At 39.3% G+C, this 27,434-nt stretch overlaps 1 protein-coding gene across 2 annotated transcripts in view; it reads right to left on the bottom strand.

Moving 5' to 3' along the window:
• The window catches only part of SDC2 (syndecan 2), a 96,667-nt gene that overhangs the window by 62,007 nt on the left and 7,226 nt on the right, over nt 1-27,434 (bottom strand). The window contains exon 1 of one of the 2 annotated variants that reach the window (XM_073330514.1): nt 9,603-9,626. The exons of the other annotated variant lie outside the window; for it this stretch is intronic. Within the exon in view, the coding sequence (XP_073186615.1) occupies nt 9,603-9,605 (3 nt within the window). The 5' untranslated portion in view covers nt 9,606-9,626. Of the gene's footprint in view, nt 1-9,602; nt 9,627-27,434 lie in introns of those variants that run through there. 2 annotated transcript variants of the gene reach the window in all.

Here is a 27,434-nt window from a genome sequence, read left to right on the forward strand (position 1 = left end):
CTTTTTACCTTTTCACATCACAGCTTTATAGTTGGTAAAGTTAGAGTATCAAGTTTTACCAAAGAGCACATAACACTGAGCTCTTAGTATTCACATCTCTTGAAACTCAGATTACCAAGAAAAATGCTCTCCCCTTATAAGCTCTTTATTATGAAATAGCTATTCATAGATTCCTGAAATACCTACAATTCTTTTCATTCAGTACCAAGAAACTCTTATAAGCTTAATGAATTGAAGAAACATTATACCCTAACAAAGACAAGATGCTTCAAGAAACAGGAGGAATTTTCATTCAATATTTCACACAAGTGAAAAATCATTGAGAAAAGTTAAAAACACATGAAAGAAATATATATAAAGGGTAGAGAAGGTAGGCTGTCTTTACGAAGTTACAGAAATATAGTTAAGAATGTGTGTCAATTACTACTATTGAAAGTTATTGCAATTTCCCTGGTTACACATTTTCATAACTATTTTATGTGCGCCCAGTGGTAAGGCAAGCACACCCCGGCAAAGCCTTTTGTGGGAACCCTTTCTAAAGTAGGATGTAGTTGCCTGCAGGTGGAGACTTTATTTTCAATGAAAAAAAAAATGTGTCTTTTAAATATGGTTCAAAGAAGGTATTGTTTGAACTGCTTTTACATTTCTTAAAACAGGCAGTCCATAGGCTGAAACATCAACTGAAGTCCCCTTACATATATTAACCTGCTGTTCCAGAAAAGCTGTAAAATATATTTATCACAGTGTAGTAACTGTACTAACATCCACCTGAAAATTAGATTTTCAAGACTCATGAAGCACGACCTCCTTGATCACGCTGAAACAATTCCGCTGTTGACATTTAAGTCAGATAGAACACAGCAGACCATCAAGCCTCCTCCATTTCTTTCAACTCCAAGACATCACCACCCTCTTTCCTTCCCAGGGAAGGCACTTTCAGAAGAGGTCTAGATCTACAAAATCAAGTGCGGATGTGCTCAGTAGGAATCATGTAAGGTGCTGGGAACCCTTCCAGAGTGGGCCCAAAATGGGCTATGTAACTTGGATCTGAAGCACTCGCTGATCTTTTACTAAAGTAAATGCTAGCCAATTGCTAATGGTGATATCTGTGGAACAGCCTTTCAAAGGGATGTGGCAGATATCTCACCACTTTAAGATCTTTGAAATTGGGCTGGATAGGGAAGGAAAAAAATACACTGGAAAATATATAATAGGGCGCAACCCTCTTTTGCCAAGGAGATGGACTAGATGACCCAAAAGGTTTTTCTGATCTCAAAAAATTTTATGAACTAACTGCTAATTCTAAGAGGACTGGCACCAGACTGTGAGCAACTGCAAGAAAAAATCCTGAAACTGTAGAAAGAAGGTCTTTCACAGCTATTATTGGCTGAGAGGATAAATTATGGTGAAAACCTTATTACATGGAAAGTCAGCTATCTGGGGGGTTCAAACTCTTAGAAGCCAGATCTATTTTTAATCACATTCATCTGCCGGACCTTAAAGCAGAGAGAGAACAGTCCAAAGTTCTTTTGCGGATCCTTTGGAATGAGACATAACTTATACTGGCTTAAGGTACAAACTAAGAGAGTGTATCTACAAAACTTTGTCAGTCCTCCATTTCTGGGGTGGAATACAGTGTCTGGTGAACAGGGAACAAGAAAGATTAGGATTGAGCAGGAGAGACCATTAGCTCCAAGCCCCTCCCACAACTCAAACTGTAAAGGGAGCTGCTGTATTCAAGGCAACCAAATAGATGTACAGACACAGGTCTACCTTAGGGTGCCATTGCCCCAGTTAGACCACAGTATTAAGCACTGAGTAACTCAGTAACAAAGTAACAGTAAATCCAGAAATTTCTGTTATTTACTAATATATTAATTCATATCTGGCTACAGTTTGATATGGAGAACTGCTGGGGGGAGGAGCAAGATTCATAAAAATGTTTTGTTGAAATGTTTTCTTTAAAATGTTGTAACAGCCCTCCTATACAGATCAAATAAATTTTGTACTTATGTTTTAAACATGAAAGTGGAATTTCACCATATTGGAGGGGGACATATCCAGTTAGTGTCACTCTGAGCCAGTGGGTCTCAACCTTTCCAGACTACTGTACCCCTTTCAGGAGTCTGACGCCCATGCCCCACCACCCAGGACCAACGTATGTAACTTAGCTTAGCAAGGTCCTATGTGGCATGCAGAATTACAGGGCAGGCACAGCCTGAGACAATATTCCACAACTTAAAGGTGTTTATTCCATGCCTTGTGATCACAGAAAAGGTTATACTCATTACACTAGCCATATGGCTGTGCCGAAGACAACTGCTATAAACTGGATAATTTTCATTGCTCATGCATCCAAGAGAAAGACCTTGCACCACCTTTCGATGTGCAGACAAACAGAAGAAATCACAGCAGTAAAACTGTTGATGATATGTTATTAACTATTTATTAGTGCTACTCAGCTACCAGCACTTTTTCTGGGCAAAGGATTAAGCCAGTGCTTCCCAAAATGGTGTGAGAGATTGGCAGGAGGAACAGAATGACCAGCCAAGAGACACTGGCAAGCTTGAAACTTGTTTTCCAGCACCTCAACTCTTCTGTTTGTTTTGTTTGCTTGCTGATTTTGTTTAAATCGAGCCTAACTGTTATGGTTATCAAGAAATCTTTGACAACATGATCAAAGTGTAAACCAGTGCAGCAATGCTGGCTTGAGTTTGCAGAAAGCCTGAAACAATAGCTCTGAGGTCTGAGCTACCAAATTCAATTCAGTGGGCACTAAACACAAGTGCCTGTGAAAATACAAATCCATGATGGGAACTCCTACCTCAATACCCACAGCTACATGCAACAATGATGAACAGGTACATTAGCTGAAAATTTCTCATAAAATGGTCTGAATAGTTCACAATGGTCACATTTAAAAGACATCACACTAGGTTTAGGTTTTCTACGACGTACTCCATGTAAATATTCTACTACATATGCTAAAAGTCCTGTCCCCTTCCTTGCAACACAGCAGAAAGTTTAAAAATGCTCTAGTTACACACTAATTTTTCCTCTCTAAAGCCTGTCTCTAATTCATCTCCAACCTACTGTAGCAAACACCAGTCTCATCTTTCTTCTTCAGTTATCACTACAGACACTGCATGCCAGATCCCAAGCTGGTGAAGTGTCGCTCCATTGAATTCATTGTAGAGGGAACACACATGCAAAAGTCAGTTTATTTTTCACCTCCTTTTAGGCATATTATTACCATCTTCAGAAGTACTAGAGTGGGTGACCATCTTTTCATAGGAAGTCTGAAGGATTCCTTCTCTGCTCACATCATTCTTTTCCTAAGTCTTACTGCTCCCTAATTATTTCAACAGGAACACTTTGTACAGCATGCTGAATGCTACAAGTAGCATTGTAATCTCATTCCCTAATTTATTAATTTTAACACTGACAGTGAAAGCCCACGGCATGTTCAGAATGGCAGAGTTATTACAGGTAGATAAGATGGGGTGATAGATGGCTTCAAGTACTGGGAATAAGATAAACTGCTTTCTGACCCAAGGTAGTGCTGAACAAAAGGGCCAATAACCAAGACCTTAAGTGGCCGCAGAATCAACCCTTAGCCATGGAACTGTACTGTACTCTAGAATTTAAGACTGAGCTCTAAAAAAGTGACATTTCTAGCATTTGCAGCTGCAAAGTCTCAAAAACACTAACTGAATGTAAATCAAAGAAAGCATGATGTTCCTGAGCCTGAAACAGGCCAACAGCCGGAAACTGACCCCATTTCTCTCACTAGAATGAGGACTTTGAAGTGTATTGGCAACAATTTTTTTTTCCACTTGTGCCATCTGTGATGACTTAGATGGGTAAAAACCTCCTGATTCTAAAGAACTGTTAAAAATATAAGTCTGGTGAGCACGTCTTCACATTCTCAGCTTGTTACTCACAATATGAATTTTTATTTAGGTACTGGGTAATGTTATCATAAAAACACTGTGCACAGTTTTAGGTAGAATACAGAGGATGGTAGGGTTGATCATGTGTAAGTTAAGCACATTTTTGCACAATGCGGAGTCCCAGTGGGACTATTCACCATAAAGTTAAGCATGTACATTAGTCTTTGGAGGTCAAGGCCCAGGTTTTAATTTTTAAAGATTCATGATGTTCAAAAAATACCAGGTTTTCTACATTTAATTTTAATTAAAAATTAATCTTTGCAATTTAATTCCCTCACACATTTACTCAAGTAGTCATGGTGTGTATACATTAACTCCTTTTAACACGTGCTCTTCCTACTTACAGCATCTAAACTGAACTAAACTAGATTATAAAGTATCACAGAAAGTGAAAATAAAGCAGTTGTAAGTGGAACACAGAATTCATTTAAGTTTAACACTGTGTTCCCCCAGCTTCCCAGTAACACACATGCTGTATGTTTTTACTACACATTGAACAAGTTGAAAAGCCTTGTGTATGTTTTCAATATACTTCTACTACAAGATTCCACAGAACTCTTAATAAAAGTTGACAATCACACACACAACCCCACCCTACCCCCCAAAAAAAAAGAAAAAAAAAAAAGGTTAAAAGGGGTTAACTGCTCCTTGCTGCTGATTTAAGGCAAATACCAGATTGGGCTTCTTTCTAGGCTGCTGGTGTTTACATACTTAACACTAATGACTATCAGTGAGCATTTCCACACTGTCCGAAGTGGATACCCAAAGACAAATTTTAACCACCCGCTGACTCATTCTTCCTTCCTATTCTCGTGTTGTAAAAAGGTTACCTTTTCTTGCCTACTGAATAACCCTTGCTTCTCTTACTGGTATTAGCATGAGTGTCTCCTCATTTGTCAACAGTTAATCAGCCTTTCTGAAAGCCGAAGTACACTATATCCACTGCATCACTTTTGACCACAGGTTTGTGAACCCTCTCAAAGAATTCTAACAGATTGGTGAGGCATAATTTCCCTTTAAAAAAGCGATTTGGACTCTTCCCAACATATTGTGTTCAAAGATATCTGATAATCCTGTTTGTTAGTAGAATTTCAACCAATTTGCCTGCTACTGGAGTTAGGCTTAATGGCCTGTAATTGCCAGATCACCTCTGGAGCCTTCTTCTTAAAATTGGTGTTACATTAGCTATCCATGAGTCATCCGGTACAGAGGCTGATTTCAATGATAATTTACCTATTACTTTTAGTAATTCTGCAATTTCATCTTTGAGTTCCTTCAGAACTCCCAGGTGAATACCATCTGATCCTGGTGACTTACAGTTTAATTTATCAAATTAACCTTCTAAAACCTTCTCTGTTGACAACTCAATCTGAGACAGTTCCTCAAGTTTGTCACCTAAGAAGAACAGCTGAGTTGTGGCAATCTCCCTCACATCTTCTGCAGTGAAGACCGATGCAAAGAATCCACTTGGTGTCTCTGCAATGGCCTGGTCTTCCTTGAGTGCTCCTTTAGCACATTGATTGTCCGGTGGCTCCACTCTTGGTTTAGCACGCTTCCTGCTTTTGATGTACTTAAAATCATTTTTGCTGTTAGTTTTTGTATCTTCAGCTAGTTCCTCTTCAATTATACTTTTACCCGTAAGCTGCCAGAATTTGTGCACCTTCTTATCCTCACTAGGATTTTACTTCCAAATGTTAAAGGATGCCTTTTTGCCTCTAACAGCCTCCATTACTCGGCTGTTTAGCCATGCTGGCATTCTTTTGGTCCTCCTGATTGTCTTTTCTGATTTGGGGTATACATTTAGTCTCAGCTTCTATTATGGTGTTGTTAAATAGACCCCATACTGCTTTGCAGGCATTTAACCCTTGTCCTTTTAATCTGTCTAACAAGTGTCCTCATTCTTGTGTAGTTCCCCTTTTCAAATGTAAATGTTACTCTGGTGAAGTTTTTTCGTATTATCCCCCCACAAGGATTTTAAGTTTAATTATGCCATGGTCACGAGTACCAAGTGGTTCATCTTTGGTCTACTTAGGACTAAATCAAGAATTGTCTTTCCCATTGTAGGTGTTAGGACTAGCTGCTCCAAAAAGCAGCAATTTATGGAATCTAGAAATTTTGTCTCTACATCACACCCTGAGTTGACATTTACCCAGTCAATATAACGATAGCTGAAGTCACCCATTATTATTGAGCTTTCTGCTTTTGTAGCCTACCTATCCTCCCTGAGCATTTCACAATCTGCACCATCCTGATCAGGTGGTCAGTAGTATAAACAGTAGAACCTCAGAGTTACGAACACATCGGAAATGGAGGTTGTTAATAACTCTGAACAAAACCTTATGGTGGTTCTTTCAAAAGTTTACCACTGAAAATTGACTTAACACAGCTTTGAAACTTTACTATGCAGAAGAAAAATGCTGCTTTCCCTTTATTTTTTTTAGTAGTTTACGTTTAACACAGTATTGTACTATACTTGCTTTTTTCTTTTTTTTTTAATATATATTTGTCTCTGCTGCTGCCGCCTGATTGTGTACTTCCAGTTGCAAATGAGGTATGTGGTTGACTGGTCAGTTCGTAACTCTGAGGTTCTACTGTATACTCTTTTTTTAAATCAAGCATTCTAAATGGAGATGAGACCTGCTATATCTCTCCTCTCAAGGTGCTCAGATACTATAGCCATGGGCACTGCAAAAATGCTCTGAATAAGATTAATTAATGCATCTCAGATACAAATATGTAATAACAGCGAGCAAAGCTGACTTTTTTTTTTAAGAGGACCACCCTGTCAATGACACTTTATGAACATCTGTTAAATCTTTCTTTCATTGGAGTGAATTTCAACAGACTTAAGGTCCATAAATCCGCAAATGCACAGGCCATTCAAAAAACAGTAAGACGGTATTTGGATTTCCAAGTGTTGCCTTCTTCACTGAGACGCCACTAAAATATACTCTGCTGTTCTTTATATATCATGCTTGAAATCTATTCCCCGCCACCACCATTCATTTCCCTCTTCTCCCCCAACAAAAGGCATGAAAATAGATTTTCACGTAGAAAGGCTACTGCTAGGAAACTATCAGCTGCCCTTTGTCACAAATAGATGGAACTACATTAAATTAGAAGCCACAAAAATAAAGTGAAAAGATTCTTCTGTTTTACAGTATGAGTCATCTTTTCAACTGCCTACGGTGCATTGTTATCAGTTAAAATGGCAATAAATGTTCCTGCAGTACAGAGCAGAGCAAAATAGTTTATTCTCCAGTCAAATAGGAGACAGGTAAAATCTAGTCAACTGGCAGCAGCTGTCCTGCTCAAATTGTCCTAGTGGGGGGAAAAGAAATAAAAAAAGGTATTCACTGAGTTCAAAACTCACTGAGCTGAGGACTCCCTACGGTGTTGTTGTATTTTCTTCATTCATTTAGATTAATTTGGGGCTCAAGAAAGGTATCGGGTCAACAACCCTAAAACGAGGTGATACAGTGCAAATTCCCTTGTACTATACTGGCTATAATGGGATCTAAAGGGACCTCTGCTCCTACCTCTGAGGAGTAGGAAACTCTCTTGCTATGATTAATAAATCAAATATTTCTGCCTACAAGAAAACCAAATGTTTTTGTAATATGAACACACAAAACTGAACAGTGCCCACCAACTCATACAGGTACAGCCCCTGCATGTGGTGACTCTTGGTTATGGAAGATAGTCCAAATTGTTTTTACCTGCCATTAAGAAAGCTCTTGAGCCATCCAAGAGCATCACAATGTCAAATTAAGCACTGAATAGGAAAAAATTCAAGAGGAGTGCAAGGAGGGGTTATCTTTGTGATTTTTTTTCTCCATTGCAATAGCAGAACTTTTCAAAACTGATTTAAAATTATTTCAAAAGGTTAGGTGGTGCAACCTCTTACAGAGGAACTATTTTCTCAGTTTGCCTAATCATTAAGGCCTGCCCCTGCAACTGACAGTACCCAGGCAGACTGCTGTGCCCAGGTAGGGCCACACTGACCTCAACGAAGTCCTGCCTAGGCACAGCTGTCTGCCCATGCTTTGTACACCACAGGATTGGGGCCTACTTTGATTTTTGCTGTATTCCTTGCTGTTAGAAGTTCCAGAGCTTATTTTAGGAGTATGTGTTAGCTTCTATCAAAGACATGTACATCACACTAGCTCAGTAAATGCAAGTAATTCAAATGTCAGACCGTATCTGTGACCTTAACTATGCTGGTCCTTTTTCTCATTGGCAAACTGACAAAGTTCTAGGACTTAACCAATAAAATATGACTGATATTTATTCACAGCGAGAAGTATCACACACGTAACAGAGATAGACAAATCTGCAAGTACCAAAATTACACTTAGTGATTACTGTAAATAAAAAGGGCGGTAAGAGTCAAAGAAGCTGACTAAATGGAATTATAAGATATCCAGCCAGGAAATGATTGAAATAGAAAGGAAATTACATCACGAAACATGCAATAAAGAAGAGAATTTTTCAGTAGGATTTTATTTATTTGAGTTTAAAGACTACTGCAAGGATGTACATCTCTTCACCCATTTACTGCACAACATATCCACTACTGCCAAGTTCTTCTATTTCAAGTTTTAAATGTTTTTTTAAATAATTAGTAAAAAGAAAATCTTAATTTCTCTAAACTGAAGTAATTAAGGAAAAAGTATATAAATGTAGATTCCACACATATTTCCAAACGTTTGTCAACAAACACAAGAGAGCAAATGTTTCTTGTACATTTTCAATAGTGAATTATCCACACAAGTAGAGTATTTCCCCCAAGTTACAATAATCAAACCCTAGTGATTCATTGCCTACATTCTAATTTCCTTAATCACTTCACATCTGTGAAGTGAACATGAAGTTTGGACAAAGGAAGGAGATTTTTTCTGCTCTATGTGAATTTAGTGTTTTTGTAACAGAATTCCATGTCAGGATAATTAGGTCACCACTTTTTAAACCTCAAAAGGGTGAAAGTGAAACAAAACAAAACAAAAAACCCCACACAATTAAGCTTGGTAGGCTTTCTGACTTATGCTAAAGGGACACACTATTCGACTTGAAATGTAGTCAGCTAAGAAAAAAAACTGACAATTTCATCTGTTTCTTAGGCCCCCTGCCACTTTCTGTGGTTTTACAAGCATGTTCCTGTTTTTATGGTGTTGTTCTTTCCTTTCTTGCTACATTATAGATCCAAACAAATCAGAAAGGTCTATACTGAAACAATGAAACGGATTATGAGAAAACACAGTCAAGTGCCCAAAGCAAACAATGAAAAAATAGAGAAAAATACTTATCAAATGATCATCCGAGGGGTTACTTGCAGCAATATCAGGTAAGAATTTTTTCAGGCAGAAAAGAGACTTTCAAGATGCTGTTTTTTAATAGGAACAGACAAGCCTGCTAGCTGATATATTTTACTATTAAAGGGAATACACATTTTACTGCAGTGAATTAATTAAACCACTATGTAAATTAGCCTTACTACACCCTAAAATATATTTACTCACTCTTAATGGCATCTTATTAGGTGGGACACCATCTAGCCAATCCTTTTTTCTTGATACAGGGAAGCTCTTTAATTTGAAGTTCCAACACACTAGTGTTAACACGGGGGTTAACCGTGCTGCCTTTACTCACCATTGTAAGCACTCATTCTCTGGAATGGTTCCGCTGAAGCAAGCCAATGGGCCTACTTTCTTGAGTAAGTGCTCCCCTACACCTGTAAAGGCTCCTGAATCCAACCTACAGTAGCTTTAAAAAAATAAATAAATAAATAAAAAGACATTTACTCAATTTAAAGTGAGAGGCTGTTTCCCAATCATCAATTAAAACTTGGGGTTTTGTCAAGGAGATATGAAAGCAACATTTTCAGTTAAAGGATTTAACAGCCTACAATTTGGAGCTTTGGCATGATAATGGTATTTTATCCATTAATTCCTTCTAGACTAGCATACCAGTCACCTGAATTATGTTAAATATTTTAAAGACATATTATTGTTCTACAAAAAGCACGTACTAGATTAGAACATGAAAAGACTTTCTCCTAGAACTATGAAATTTCATATACTGGGCTGAATTCTCTCCTTATATCAACAATGCAACTCGCTGAAGTCACTGAGATTTACATGGATGTAACCGAGCAGAGAATATGGCTCACTTCCCTTAGTAGAGTATTCCCATCCCGTAAGCAGAATGAAAAGGAAAGATTTTGTTTGGATCCCGGTAGAGAAATATTTTTCACATATATTATTTGCCTTGTGCTGCTCAATTTGTGTGCCCTGTTGGGCATGGCAACCGCAAATTTCTCCTGAGTAGAGCTGCCATTCTTCTAATAAGCCTATCTATTGAATGGCTAATATCCTGAGGACATTTAGCTCAGGGTAATACAGTGAAGTGTGTTTCTGCATGAGAAGGGGGCTATACCTCTGGGTGATTCTTGCTACTTCCTTGCTTGCTGATAAAATCACAATATGAAGCAAAGTCCGATCAGTACAGGTTTGCAGGAAGTTATTTTTTTTTTTATTAGAGTATCTATATCTCCAGCTGTTTGGCATGCTCCGTTCTCTCAATTTTCCTTGGGTCATTTTGTTCCTGACTGTTTCCACTGGTGTGCAGGCTCTCTCCAAGTAAAACACCAACCAATATGACAGTAATGTCTTCATCCCACTTTCACCTAAGGAGCAGAAGTGTGTGTCGTTCCCCCTCCCCTTCACCCCCCAAAAATGCCCTACATTTCAGAACAGCTGTACAGGACAAGAGACTAAACTAACATTTGCACTTGAGGAGAAAGGATTCCATAGTCTTGTGTGACTGATTAAATAGAACTGAAAAATCAATCCCCTCTCAAACATTTTGATTTCACCCTAGATGAATAAAGCATGAGCCTCCAGCTAGTCGAGATTCAAAATAAGATCTGCAATGAAATTCTGTAATATTCACAAGAGTTTGACAGTGCCCTTATCTCACTCAGCTAAGCAGAAAAGCAACACCCCACCCCACCTGCCACCATCTACATGATTAGCCTACCCAGATTTTGGGTCCAGTTATAGTGCAGAGGCTGCTCTGCAAATACTCCCCCAGGTAGCAAGTGGGCTAAGAGTGGATGGAGTCTTGCGTCAATCCCCAATCATAGAAGATTAGAGTTGGAGGAGACCTCAGGAGGTCATCTAATCCAACCCCCTGCTCAAAGCAGGACCAACCCCAACTAAGTCATCCCAGCCAGGGCTTTGTCAAGCCTGACCTTAAAAATCCCTAAGGATGGAGATTCCACCATCTCCCTAGGTAACCATTCCAGTGCTTCACCACCCTCCTAGTGAAATAGTGTTTCCTAATATCCAACCTAGACCTCCCCCACTGCAACTTGAGACCATTGCTCCTGGTTCTGTCATATGCCACCAATGAGAACAGCCTAGCTCCATCCTCTTTAGAACCCCTCTTCAGGTAGTTGAATGTCTGGCCAGAGTAGCTACCCAGATGTGAGATGGGGAAGAGGCAAAATGCACCCATTTAAAGGGCTACAGTAACTCTCTTCCCAGAAATTCCACTATAAAAAAAAAAATCCAATATGCAACTACTTTACATCCGAGTTCCAATTCATCTTCACTTTCTATAGAACCTAAATCAATTATACAGATGAATCCATTTAAGAAAAAAACATTTTCAGTGTAGTCTTTTGTTATTTAACAATTTCCCTTTGCTATAATCAAGTTTTATGTTCACTTTGTTGAACACTCTGCTAACGGGTACGTTTCATGTACATGTATCCAGTACTGATGCCTTCAAATCTAGAAACATCAATGTGTACCCAATAGGGCTGTCAAGTGTTGTGTATTATCCTCAATATACCATCAAAGCACTTGCAATAAGAAAAGACTTACAGGCTATCATTGTGTAGGCTATGAATGTGGGTTAACAATAGCATGCATTCCATTTTGTCTATGGCTCTGAATACCAGTTCACAGCATACTCCAAAGCCACCATTAAAATATACTGTATGCTGTGAATGCATGTTAACCACAGTATGAATTATGCATTTTCTATTTTTATTGTGTTCAGATGGTCATGTGCGGTTGAAGACATAAGCCCCGGTGTAATCTCTAAGAGCAAAAAAGACTTAAAATATAAATGCAAGCCTCAGGGTGAGAGGAATGAATGAATTGTAATGGGTAGCCAATTTTAAACAGGTGGTTTGGTTTAACTATTAACTTTTGCTGTACGTAGTGCCTCATTCTAAGGACAATCAAAGCTACATATTGATGCAGTTTACAAAACAAATAAAATTTGGATGGTGAAAAGTAGTGAGAACTAAGTAAATTATAACTACATTCTTCAAAATTATTTGTAATGATCAAAGTTTAATAAATATACAATAGTCACCATCAAAACCACAACACCTACAAAACAGTTGTTTAGGAGATAGAAAAGGGGAATAATTTGCAATATCTAAAATATGATTATGTTGCAAGTGCTGACTTTTTGAAAAACAGTGACAATTATATAATAAACACTTTAGTCATTCTATGTAGTTAATTGACTAGAACAGCAGTGCTCAAACTGTGGGTCAGGACCCCAAAGTGGGTTGCGACCCTGTTTTAATGGGGTCACCAGGGCTGTCAGACTTGCTGGGGCCAAAGCCCAAGCCCCATCACCCAGGACCGAAGTTGAAGCCCAAGGGCTTCAGCGCTGGGTGGCAGGGCTCAGGTTACAGGCCCCCTGCCTGGTGCTGAAGCCCTTGGGCTTGGGCTTTGGCCTCGCCTCCTTCCCCTACTCCCCCTTCCACCTGGGGTGGTGGGGCTTAGGCTTTAATCCCCCCTCCTGGGGCCGTGTAGTAATTTTTGTTATCAGAAGGGGGTCGCTCTACAATGAAGTTAGAGAACCCCTGGACTAGAAGAATCTTTAACTAACAGCTATAAAGATCAAACTGCTCTATACTGTATAGTTTAACAGGATTTGTAGAGATGAAGGAAACCCAAATTGAATTTTCAGTAGCTGAACACTACATCTTGTACAATTCTCTAATTTTCCCCCCTTGAATACATAACAGTTGTTTCTTAGCTATTTTAAAGAGTGGGCGGAGGTGAGAGAACGTTGAGAGAAAGATTTCACTACGCCAAGTTATCCGTACCCTTACATACAGGGAGTACAACAGAGGGATTGAGCATCCATAAATCCCAAGGACTTGCTCTAACACTTCAGGAATGCAATGGAAGCTGCAGGTGCTCAGTCTCAGGATCAGGCTAAGCACAGGAAGTCCCTGAATTGCTAAAAGTGTTTAAAAGGATACTTCTTTGCATTCTAAATGTGAACTCCAATAACCTGGTTTCATTTTGAAGGGAAATTTATGTTCAAGAAATCCTGTCTCATGCAACCATCCAAGTTACCAGCAAACAGTTGCCTTAAATAAATGAATGAATGAAACCACACTCTAAAATGCCAGGAAAATTGTACTGGTAACCTTGGGAATATGCTCACGTAAGACAAGGGGTGCCAGATAGAGACCAACATTTGTACAACTCCTTAAAAAGTCTGGCTGGTTTTGACAACAGTTCAACAAAAATTCTGACAAAAAAGTATTCTAGGGTAAAACAGATCCATAAACAAATGCTTTACTAAATGAGACCACACTTTGGCATAAGGTGGTTTTTTTTCCCCCTACACATTTGTTTCACTGGAAGCCACAAAAACAAAGTAGTTTGGTCTACAGCCACTTGCTTCATTCTGCATCCAGAGAACAATAAAAAAGCAAGAGAAGGTTTTCTATATGTGGGTCCTTGCATCTTTTAGTCTTGGAGAAAACTTCTCTCTCGGAAACCATATAATATTTAGTAAGCATTAAGACAACTGAAGCCATCAAAAATATCACCACTAGCTTAGGTAACACTAATATTAAAATGCTACATATCGCTGGCATGTTTTAAGTAGTTCTCACCAATTTCTTTCTTGTATTTTACTAGATTAACTGTAAAGAATATCAGTTGATCATAATGTAATTTTGATAGGAAGGATAAGATTGAGCTATAGCTCACGAAAGTTTATGCTCAAATAAATTTGTTAGTCTCTAAGGTGCCAAAAGTCCTCCTTTTCCTTTTGCGGATACAGACTAACACAGCTGCTACTCTGAACCCATTCATATGTGTGTGACTGAAGTAAACAATGTATATTTTCAAAAAGGTTTGCAGAACTTTATCTACTTATGAAGTGATGGCTTACAAAATAAAAGGAGAACCCAGGAGAGATCTTTATTAAACCTCAACTAAAGATCTCTCCCCTGGGTTCTCCTTTTATCAGTGACATCACATTAGCAGATAACACAGGTACAGTACATGATGTATTGTTGCCCAAGGAGACTATAAACAGAAGTTCAGTTATCTGTTTTACCTACTTTCAGGCATGATGTTTTCCAAGTATTATATCTGATTGTCAGAGGTTAAGTCATTGAAACAGTGTCCTAGACAACCTTATTTTTTTTAAAAATCCCACAGCTACAATTTCTGTTTGCAGCTGGATCACTCCAAAACTACATTATGATCAACTGAACTAATCACCTTTTCAGTTTTGTCAGGTAAAGTAAACATTAGGTTTCCCTCATGAAAAGCAGATAAATGCCCACTGTCTGTATGGGGGCTTGCTCAGCCTTCAGGTCATCCTAGAAAATGCAATCTGTATGATCAATAAATCCATCCCACTGAGATTAGGTTTAACTAACAATACTGAATATCCAGTTTGCATTGCTATCAAATTTTCTTTAAATTTAAAGGAATCAATTTCTGAATACATTTTTTAAAAAAACCTTAAAAAAAAACCTATAAAAATTAATTCTGAATGTTTAGACCTAAAGCAGATCTTTTTTTAATGAAACGTTCAGAAATCCAGTTTTAAACCATTTTTTTTGTAGTTTATACATTCACGGATTTGAAATCTGGGGAAGCAATTATTTCATCAGTTCAATGGATGATCCATTTCAATCCTCACTGTGAATGAACTGAATTCACATCTGCTAAGAGGATTTGTCCTTGAAGAGCTACACAGCTTCTGTCTGCTGGGAGAATACTAGGATACCCACATCTCCATCCAAACTCAAAGTGACAAGCAAGGAAAAGGAAAAATTCCAACCTCAGGCAAAAAGCAGCAGGTGGGAAGTATTTTTCATTTATGTAAAACTATGCAGGGAGATTGCTTCCTAACTGACGCTGCACCTAGAAGAATCTCATTTACTACTATCAAATGTTGATAGCTAATATTTACTATAATAAAGCATTCAGAATGGATAGCCCAAACTATGTCCAAGTCCCTGAAATTAAATTATCTCACTGAAAAGTGCACAAGTGTATAAAAAAAAAAAATCATAGATTCATAGTAAGCTCAAGTATATACAGAATACTTCCTGAAGCAGTTAATCCCTGTCTGTTTATATTAAGAGATACACAGCGGATGAGATAATATCTTTTATTGGACCAAGATATCACCTCATCCACCTTGTCTCTCTAATATCCTGGGACCAACACAGCTACATCACCACTCTAATTTCCATCTCTTATTATAGAAGTACATTATGCAGAAATATATTCATTGTGGAGTCAGATTTGCTAAATGCTAAAACTTTGCTTTCCCCAACTTAATGATCCAGCGCAACCTGTTGCCCTATTCCTCACTCTGAAATTAAGTGGTTCTCTCCTACCATCTAACTCAGGAGTGGGCAAACTATGGCCCGCAGGCTGCATCTGGCCTGCCAGCCATTTTAAGCGGCCCTCAAGCTCCCCCTAGGGAGCGGGGTCTGGGGCTTGCCCTGTTCCGGCACTCCAGCCACAGAGCTGGGTCAGGGCTGCTCCACATGGCTCCCAGAAGCCGTGGTATGGCCCCCCTCTGGTGCTCCAACGGGAGTTGCAGGAGTGGTGCCTGCGGATAGGGCAGCATGCAGAGCCACCTGGCCGTGCCTCTGCATAGGAGCCAGAGAAGGGACATGACACTGTTTCCGGGAGCCACTTAAGGTAAGCACCACCCAGAGCCTGCATCCCCCCCCCCCCCCCCGAGCATCTCCCCATGCCCCAACCCCAGCCCTGATCCCTCTCCCTCCTCCCCCTCTCTGACCCCTCAATCCCAGCCTGGAGCACCCTCCTCCACCCCAAACTCCTCATCCCCAACCCCACCCCAGAGCTCACACCCCCAGCCGGAGCCTGCACCCCTTCCCACACCAGCCCCAATCCCCCTCCCACCCTCCAAACCGCTTGGTCCCAGCCCAGAACACCCTCCTACACCCCAAACTCCTCATTCCCAGCCCCACCCCGGAGCCCACACCCCCACAGAGAGCCCTCACCCCCTCCCACACTCCAACCCCAATTTTGTGAGCATTTATGGCCTGCCATACAATTTCTATTCCCAGTTGTGGTCCTCGGGCCAAAAGTTTGCCCACCCCATACATAACTGATGCACATAGTTTCTGATTTGCATATATCCTCAACTTGGTTGTGTGACTTAAGTGCCATATCTTGTATACTCCTACATAAAATCCAGTATTAACTCTGTACCCATCTTTCACAGTAGTGCTGTTGACCCTATAGTTAAACCTTAGTAACAGCTTCCATTATAAAGCTATTTTTTCTAGGATTTCGATGGCTCAGGGGACTGGTAATTTGATATGAAGCAATTCATCTCTAGGTTACTCATCTGAATTAGCTCAGGTCACCACTCCCACTTGCTTTACAGGGTCTTAGTCCAATTCGTAATCAATCACAAAAAACCCAACATGATCACTAGTTGCACCAGCCTACAAATACTGAAAAAAATGGATCAAAATTTAGAGTTATGACACGATTTCTTACCTTAGGTCAAGCTACTGGCCCTCATCTACTGCTCTACCCACTTCCAAGGCCTGTTTCCCACATGGTAAATCCTCACTTTTGCCTAGTTCTCTCTTCTTCCCCTCTTGCCCAACACCACCCAAGTTTCTTACTGCGCTCCTCTATTCCCATATACTACTCGCACTTAACAGTAGCATGGTCTTCTAGCACCATATGGCAGAGTTCAACTAGTGTTTTCCTCTGACTGGATTTGGGAGAAGACAGGTTTAAAATGCTTGACCGGTCTGGTGTACATCCCCATGTCACAAGTGTGCAATCCAAGATGAACCCTGCAATTGTTACAGTTGTTGTCAGTCTCAGAAGAGAGGCCAAGGATAGAAAAGACATGGACACTGAACTGCCCTCTCACCCCTAGACGTGGTTCCATTAGAACAATGCTGGGTTCCACTGACAGAGCTGTGCTAACTTGTACTGTTGATACGTGTTGTGGACAAAGTGTGTTTCAGTTTCCAGGGTGATAGAACAGAGATGTATTTTAATTTTTTATTTTCAGGCTGCCAAACACCCAATAAAAAGCAGCTATAGGGAAATGGGTCAGAATGACATCTGTGATCTATCAAAGACCTATGGGAACACACTAAGGACAGACCAATAGTTGTTTTCAGCATTAGGCTCCTTACCAAAATACATATTTACTTGTTAGACCATGACGCCACCAAGAGAGACATTCCGTTCTTTCGGGAAATACCACCCATTTTACAACTTCCCCAAAAAGTATTTCCTTTTACTTATTGTGGATTTTTTCCAAACTATCAGTAAAACAAGCATGATATGAACATCAAACATACAAAGAGTTTCACAGTAAACCACCACAACAGTTTCTCAATCACAGCTTTCTTTCCCTAAGCGTGCTCTCCCTCTCTCTATTTTATTATTTTTCTAATAGAAGTGGAACTGGAAGAAAAAGTGTCCCTCCACTTCTAGAAAAAATAAAGAGTTAATTCTGGAGCAAATATTCATCATGGGGCAAGCCACCTGTTCATTTTTAGTTCAGACTCAACAAAAACAGCATCATCTACTAAATATTCAGCATTCAGACTCTTCTGCTACTGCCAATTCCTAAAAACCAACAAAAAATTCCAGAGGAAAGAAAAATATTCCTATTTAACTCCTCTCCCCTTCATTTCTCTTGTGTTTGTTTCCTCCCACCTTGGAAAAAATTAACACCTCCCAAGAAAAGCCAGCCTTGCAACAGGACGATTTAATCACACGGTAAGTAAACTAAAAGTTTCCAAAGGCAGCAATGTACTGTACTCACACTGTATTCATAGGGATTAAAACACCTCACCATCCATTCCTAGAAAAAGCTTGAGATAAATATTTCCTGCTATAAAAGTATTGGTGCTGCTTTTACAGTCTTTAAACTGGCTTCCTAATCATCTTCAGAGAATGTTTGTTGCTGGCTAACCTGCCTTTAGCAGAGCAGAACTCCTTAGATACAAAAGCTCCGTTTCAGATGTTGCAACTTCTGCACTACTATAGCTCCAGAAGTAGCATCCTCGCTTTCATGGTAGCATACCTTCTCATCTAGTGTCTCAACCGTTCTGTCTTAGGTGCTACTGCAAAAGGCTAAATTGGATGTTTATAACAACTACATGTTTGAAAGCCAGGGAACTTGGAGTTCATAGTCTATTAAGACCTTGACTCTGATCTGGTACCCCTGCACTCTCTCTGCCTAATAGGAATAACATTTCTCAATTGTGAAGTAGCTCTTTGGGAATATTTCACATTCTCGATCAGAAATGAAATGAGAGGTCATGTGGTCTTCCACAAATTGACTGGAGAAGGGTCTGTGGCCAATATGAGGCAAGGATCTGAAGTCTATTGGAAATATAGATGGAGTATGGTAGTCATGAATAAGGAGGATGACAGGGTCAGAGTTAAGGCTCTGCAGAAAAATATGAACCTCAGATTTTTCCTGGTTTTGCAACATGTTTTATTAACTAAACCATTCCATTATTTTAAACTAATGTATTTTAAAATGATAATATATTAACTATAGTTTGTCTAAAATTCCCTCTTTCTGAAAGTATTTTAAACACATTGATGCATGATAATAAAATGCCTTGATTTAAACTTACTGCTACAAGCTTCTCGCTCTGGCAAGTTTGACTGGCAAAACTTGTTAGGCTAGGAGGGGGAATGGTGCATAGGATGTGACAGGGAACAAATTACATTGTGTGCAGAGTTAGCCGGGGGTTGAGGAAGAAACAGTGACAACACTGAAAGAGTTAAACTTGCTGAAAAATGAATGGGAAGATTGTGGTAGCTCACCTCCATTCCCTGATACCTCAGTCCTTCACACACACGTTTTCCAGTTCGGCCTTCCTTCCTCTAATTTTTTCTTTCGCTCTCTGACTGCGATAGACTTTCCAAGGAGAACAGGAGGAAGATCTTCCTTTCTTTGAAGAAAGCTGGAGTTCAACTACCTGTGCTTGCTGTTGCAGTGAGCAGCTGGTGACCAAAAACAGAGTTTACGGCTGCACCTCCCTTTCTACTCAACTGTGGCGTTCCAACTGAAACTTCACAGTGAACAGGTTCAGTTCCCAAGGACTTAAAAAAGCCACAAGAGCAAAGTGTGCACCCATTTAATCATCGTCATTAAAGGGGTATTCCCTATTAAGTGATTTGTACAAAAATATAAAGGCATATGGTATGCCTTTAAAAATCTACTGCACGTAATGGGCACCGTAGGCTCAGACATGTAATTATAGCTTAAAGATCTATGGACCCTCAAATAGGATTGTTCCTCAAATAAGCATCCTTTAGAGCAGCGTGTCAATCCTATCTTGGATTGCGCCTCCCAGTTTTTACCCTTGAATTCCAAGAGTGTGTCTTTTTAGGCAGCTAAAGTAGAAACTGTCACTTAAGAGTAAGTGTAAGTATCTGTGAGGGGTCTGAGGGTTAATAAGTTGCTCATGATGAAGGGTGTGCATAAGCAAGCTCTCAGATAGCAGCTGCTGAGCTGAGGATAATCCTTCAAGAGTTCTGCCACAGAACCCTTCTTCTTTCTACGCTAGTGAAATTGCTTGGCTGCAAGCCTGTGGTGGTAGGACTGTATGTTCCAGACACATTACGCTAGTGACTGGTGTGGAATTGACTTAGAGAAAGTCAGGATCTTTTTCTTTTTAGATTTGTTCTGTAGTGCACATGCATGTTTATATAGGCTGTCATGGTAGAGTAACAGTCATTTTTTCCTTGCAGAATCCATGGAAAAAAGGATAATCAATGAAAAACTGAAGTAATAAACTGCACCACCATGCTGCCAATATTGAAGCACTGTGATTAAAATAATTTGCAGGGGATTCTACGTTTGTGTTTTGTCCCGTCCCCCCCCCCCGCCATCTTGCAATAGTAACTGTGATTAAAGTGAATTTACAATGAGGTTAGTGTCGAATAGTAGGCACCCTTAACTTGCTATGTCTTGCTTTAATCAATTTTTATTTACACTGTGCCTTCTACCTTGAAATCACAGTTACTGTTTTTATCCTTTACACAGTCAAGTTCAGTCAGACTATGTTTCGAAGGGCACCCAATGTGTTGTGCATCATTTGAAAAATGTCATCTCTACCAAAACATTGCACCTGGCCCCCAAAAAGTCATTATTCAGTAAATCCTAAGAGTTGAGATAAACCCAGAGCTGGCTCTGCACACTAGTTTTCCAAAAGTTTTTCAGGGGAGGGGACAGTGATGGAGGGTTAAGGTGTTCAAATCTTGTTGGGACCCATCTCTGATTTAAAATTTGCTTAACAGGATTTAACACTATCAAATATCCATGCTTGTCAAGCTGGAAGAGGAGAAAGACTGAAGACATTCTGAAACAGGGTTAAGGTATCTGGTAGAGCACTGTAAACTCCCTCCTATCAGTCCCATGAATATTACAGAGCTGGCACAGTAAGGAGCAGCCTTGAATTCTGGTAGTGATTAGTTTGGCAGAAGTAGGGAGCAGCTCACAGCTCCCCACAGCCAAACCATAGAGCAATGGCATTTTGTGATTATGGTATCCTAAGTAAGCACATTTTCAAAAATGGGAGAGCACAGGAACTGGATATGAAGCAGCACCAAAGTGTAAACAGTAATTAAGTATTTATATTGCCTTACTAACTATAAATTGTGGATTACTGGTCATTCCTAAACCAAGGCAATGCACCACAATAAAGCTGAGGCTATGATGGAAAATTTTGTGATAATTTTCCAACAGCCTGGCAGCTAGACTGCTACTAGCAACAGTACCAATGCTAGCTTAGACAGGGTTTAGGAGTCTGGGATTTTGGTGTTTATTTTGAAACATCTTGAAACAAATACAGGAGCTACGCCAACTCTGGCACTGATTCAACTGTGCCGTTGTTGAAAAGTGGGACAAAATTTTCTAGACATGGCCTAACTGAGCAATATTTAGAGACATAATCAAATCACATCTGTTGTTAATTATTTAGCAAGAAGTCAAAAAAATTAAAGCATGCGCAACAAAACTAAGAAAAGGGGACCCTATTCTGCAAATAATTAACATTTCAGAATTTGGTGCTTTTGCGTCAGTGGAAAATGAAGTAACCATTATTTTAACTACTTACCATTTTTCAGAGAGACTCATTAAAATAAAGAGCAACATGACAACATTAAAAAACCTCCTCCTCATGTATGTACCACACTTCAGGTTCAGCTTCCATTCACAAAAGTCTCAAGCAAACAAGTCTCTCATAATAAAGGCTAATTGACAACTGCAGAGTACAAAATAAGAGACTGCCTCTACTTAATTGAAGGTCATTCCTGTTAAGCTGTATGCTATATTTAACACTAGCTTTGTAATGGCTGCTTCTGTTCAAATGCTCTGCGGGGGTGCGGGGGGTGTAAGAAATGAAGAATCTACCATCAAAAACTTTTGCAACAAATTAGCAGGACAAGGCAGGCTTGCGCACTTCCTCAACAAAACTAGGTCAGGACTGCTTTGAATGGGTCCATTTGAAGACTATACCAGACTTCAGATCAAATACCTTTTAGTGGATTAGAACTAACAGTTTAAGAGGTGAATTTATATACCACTAATTATTACTAGTATTATATATTGCTGCCTGCTTCTCCACCTGTGGACAATTAAATGGCCTATTTTCTAAGTTCCCCGGAATAAGTCACTGGATCAAAGAGTAGTATTTATTTCAGATTCCAACAAAGGGGGAAAAAACATAATTCAAGAAGCAGCATTTCAGTTAAAAGAGTGAGTGAAACCTACCACAGAAAAACTGGAAAATTAGTTAAATGCCCTCTGTATATGTGAGAAGAATATGTATGTAACATATACTTATATACTCTAAAAAAAACTACACATCAAGATTGTGGTAAACAGTTCAAAGCCAGGAAATGTCAAAATTAAAGATACACATGTCACCTTATCTCTGCTCCCTGTGCGCAGTCTTTAATTATATGATCAAATCCTATTATTTCTTCAGGATCCCTGCCTCACTTACCACACAGTTTGGAAAAGTATCAAGTGAAAAAAACTGAGATTTGGAGAATCCCTTCTTCATTCAGTGTCAAAATTCTGTTCTGAGTAATCTTCAAGGATATCCCCACATAAAGCACACTTCAGTAGCCCAATTTAGGTCTGTTCCCAGATACCTAAAGTACCAAGTTATATATTACATCATCTTCCCAACTAAGCCTCATCCTTCATGCCAACCACTAACAAGTATGGACAATAGGCCATATATTCCAATTACCTTGTTCCACTCATGCATTACAGACCCCAATACGACAAATGCACACATGCTTAACCTCACATAAACAAGTCGTCCCTCTGACTTGTGCACATACACAAGCGTTTACAAGATCAGGATCACAGCCATTAGTCTTAACCTTCAAGTGATAGACCTTGGTCTTCATTCCTCCCAATATCCATGCATAGAGATTCACGTCTGCACAGAATAGCTATGGACAGCTTTTGTTAATTCTTTGCCCCAAATACACCAATGACAGTTAATAAATAAATTATACCAACAGACAGACAAAACAGGTGGGTTTTTAACAGGGATTATGATTGTAGAAAAAAGTGTTTTTAGAGCAAAGTATAATTTATATTAGAATTGTTTTATAAAAACAATGATCATTACAAAGTCAAGCTATTCAGAATTAAGATCTAAAATTTCTTAGAATTCTGATTTTTAAAGTAGGAAAATTCACAGTTAAATTCACCAAGAGAACCTTAGCTATTTCTACACACACAAGGTCTACCACTGGTTACCGACCACCCTTTGGGCTTGTTTTTGTTTTGTCTTTTGGCACATCCCCTAGCACTACCGGCTAACACAGCTGTAGAGGTTTTAGGTTGGGTTCCCAATTCAATTGTGTTAGCTAACTTGGTTAAGCTAACTCAGCAGAAATAAAGCTTTTACATTTTTTATTTATTTATTTAGGCTGTACAGATCCATAGAGAAATCCTGAAGAAACAAAAACAAACTACTGAACAACCCTATCTCAGAACAGTTTAATCTCAGGGACCACAAAAACTGGAATGTGTTACTCTTAAATCATATAGTAGTTGTGCCAACTCCAGCCTTCTTTTCAGCCATAGTCTGCAGAAAGATGTACTTTACAAATTCCTGGCTGAACAAACAGCATTTCCTGAAAGTGGTCATTTCTCACTCTTCTTTGAGATTCCACGCACCAAATGTCACTACATGCACAGCTAGTATATCAATATATAAAATTCTAACACTTACAAGAAAGGGCAAAGGTTGGTGCGGTAAAGGAAAATCATACTGAGCATTGAGTCATTTATGCATTAAATTAGTCCTCTTAGTTTCAATACTCTTCTTGTAAAACTGGAGAAGTTAAGAAGTCTCCAAGTTAGATGTGCACAGCCATAGACTACAAAGGTCCAAAGTGGTTACGGGGAGCTTAAAAAATAAAACCAACTGATGATGGGAAGGTGGCAGAGTATGGCCACTGTACCAGCTCAAGATGTTCACAGGCACGAGTGTACTTTAACCACAGAAAAGATATTTCAACATCTTATAAAGAAGGTATTGAGTGGCTGCGTTCACTAAAGGCCAGGGTCTGACACACTTGTGTTCATTAACTTACTCCACTGAATTGAATGGGACTATTCATGAAATAAGGTGCTCCATCAGTAAGCATACAAGAATCTGACCCTATGCAGTCATTGCAGCTTCCTGATGAAGTTTGAGAAGTATAATTCAAAATTATAATCCAGTTATCCAGTTACAGACATTCATCACCAGAAAAGAAAGATCATGATCTCCTAGCCAGACGGGAGGCGTGGGGGCAGAACAGCAGTATTAGTTAAGAGCGATATCTGGGAATCCAGCAGCAGCCAAGGATACAAGAAGATTTTCTGCATTTGAACCACAGCAATAAAAGATGGTCATACCCCCAGAGCATTACTGTGGGGTAAGTGATATTTTCAGCTTGGCAGTAGTGTAAAACAGAGTGATCTCACATATCATTTAGGCCCTGATCCTACAGTGGCATTCACACAAGCAGAGCTTCATGTACGTCAGTGGAGACTGGCGTAAGTGCAGGGATTTGCCCATGAACTTGTCAGTACAGCATCTGAGCCTTAGTGACGCCACATGTAGAAGTATCTTACATTGTGGAAAACAGTATTGTCCTTGAAATATGTATTGTCAATGGTCTCAAACAACCACCAATAAGACACACTGTGTGATTTACCCTGCCCTACTCCACCGGTACAGGCCCAGGTGCCCACAGTAACCCTAGTACATTACTATTCTTAGGTGATACGGTGCTGTGAATGGAGTACTGTGGTGATTGTGTTTAGTTTTTAAAATGGTACCCATTGTATGAAGCTCTCATTGCTTCTCCTTTAACCTCAATCCCTGCAGAGTCTTCAACAGTTCCCAGGGAGGATCCAAATATTATAGAGTAGGTTGGAGATTAGGTACAGGATGTACATAGTTAGATCAGAGCAATCAGACCAGCAGAGTCCAGTTATGTTTTTTCAATCAACCAGGCAGTGTCAGGTACAGCCATAAGAAACTACACTCTAAACGTGATTCTGAGGTGTTTCGTTAGCCAGAGGTTCACCTATTTATATACCTAGGCATCGATACCACGTTCACCAGTGTGTAATTGAAACACTTATCCTGTCACTACAGTTCAGAAGGGCAGAGGTGATGTTGAAGAAGGGGGTAACTCTACAGCATTCTCCCATCGGCATACTTACTCCACCTCTTCGAGAGGCTCTCCTGACGACATAGTGCCAGGGTAGATAGCGCTTAGGTTGCTGTAACTTGCATCGATCGGGGGTTGCTTTTGCACATCCTTAAGTAATGCAAGTTAGATCGACTTAAACAGTAGTGTAGGCCTGCCCTAAGAGAAGAAGCATGAACTCGACAGGACTGGATAACATTTTAAACATACAATTAAATAGGACTTTTAAAATATATATTGTAATTTAATCAAAACTTTAAAAGTATCTCATAAAAGATTCTCAGAAATTACCCTTTGTGTATAGCGTATTTAGCTTGTGGAATTAAAGGAAAGATGCTCATGCTGTCTCTAACTTCCAGGAATGCTAGAGGTAAGAGTTTTGAAGACCAAAAGCAATTTTTTTAAAGCAGGTTTTTTCCAGGCTTATTTAACTAGCTGTCTTTCCAATGTTCTGTGGGGGATTTCTGTGGTACTTTAAAGATCTACTACATTTCTAAAAACAAAAACAGCTTCCAACTTTGAGCCACAAGTGGGAGTGTAACAAACAGCCAGTTCAACACTCAACAATATAAAACACTCTCTGGAATATATCATCATTTCTGCAGAAACATGGCAGCTTCATTATAAACCACTCAATGTTAGTCAAAAACATAGCTTTATTGCTGAGAAATAACCAAATAACATGCTGAGGAAATTGTAAACAATCCCACTGAAGACCAGAGACTGGAAGCTGCATATGACATTTTAATACAATAGACAGATATAAAACGTTCACTGAGTTAATAAAGCAGCAGCAACACCCAACCTCATCCCCAACATTCTGTACTAATCTACCTTGGGACAGACAATGTTTTCTTCTGTTCCCTCCCTCCCCTTTTAAATGTATTCTCCATACACATTATCTGCTGCGACTGCATTTTTGGAGAACTTTTTACCATCAACTTTATGTAAGCAATCTATTCATGTCACTAATTTTTTATATGCATCTATCCTACTCCTGGACTCTTCCTCTCCTTGCTGCAAAAAAATTTACACTGATAACTTTCACCATTGATACAAGAGACCCATATGTATTCCCACTTCAATAAAATCATAGAATATGTTTCATGTCCCTAATCCACAGGAAATTCACAAAGCGTAATGTACACTCAGCAATGTTAGCTTGGCCCATTGAGGCATACAAAGTATTTTGCATTACTGTTTATGATGCTAAATGTGTGCCTCAAAATGCATGTGCAGTGTGGCAGATTTAATGTTAGTGTGAGAAGCTTAAATTTTGGATTCCTGACTTATGGTATGTTTACATTACACTGAATTAATTTTTTCCTATACCTTCTTTGAAGGATTTTTTGTTTTTCAAATACCAGAAAAACCCATCAAACTGACGTATTTATAACTCCATATTTGACTGTGGGATCACACAATATGGAAACGTACCAAAAATGGTCTGACATTAAATGAAAAGGGATGTTTATGGTTTGGAAACAATTTATGGAACACTCTGAACCAGGGAACTCTCCATCCAAAAAGGAGTAGGATTGCTTAACTGAGCAAAAGGAAAATCCACACTTTGAATGATGGTCCACAGGCCTGCAAGCACTCTCTTGTAATTTGCCTCTACAGTCTCCCATCTGAATACTGATCAAGCCCAACCAAGCTCAGCTTTTAAAGTCAGATGAGATAAAGCACATTCAGACCAGCACAAACCTCGATTGAGGTGTTCCATTCAGCCAGAAGTTACCTATTTATCTAGCTAGGCATTTATATCATGCTCACCACTGTCAAATCTGAACACCTACCCGTCACTAAAACTCAGGCAGCAGAAGGAGGCAGAGTGACCTACAAAACAGATTCCCCATGGAAGGAGAGGAAGATTGAAAAAGACCTCTAGAAAACTGTTCTTACATTGATGAAGGACCCATTTTGTTGATTTGTTTGCGGATGCAGGTTTGGGGAGGGTACCAAAAGTATTCTTCACTTAGGATGCTGATGCCCTTAAAGCCAGGCTGGTCAAGCATCCAGATGCTCTCTGAAAAGGGCTACAACTCCCATAATTTATCAATTGGCAGTATTTTTTAAATTACATTAGCCCATTAGCTTAACATTTCTGAATTGTCTTGCAAGTGAGAAGTTAAGGATGGTTATTAGATACATGAAAAGATCTGAAAGACTACAAGCAACCCTCAATTATATACATACTCCTCCAGAAAATTTTTTTCACAAACCTATGAAACTATGAAATAATACCAACAAGAACATTTGACACATCACATAATATTTAAAATACAGGTGGTACTAGACTTGTGGTTAGTGGATTGGAATGCTCATGGATATTTTGGTTCAATTCCTGGCTCTACCACAGAACTTTGGTTTTATCTTGGGCAAATCACTTAATCGTGCTGCGCCTTTAGAGAGTACAGAGTGT

This window comes from Lepidochelys kempii, chromosome 2 (genome assembly GCF_965140265.1).
Source record: "Lepidochelys kempii isolate rLepKem1 chromosome 2, rLepKem1.hap2, whole genome shotgun sequence".
Taxonomy (NCBI): domain Eukaryota; kingdom Metazoa; phylum Chordata; order Testudines; family Cheloniidae; genus Lepidochelys; species Lepidochelys kempii.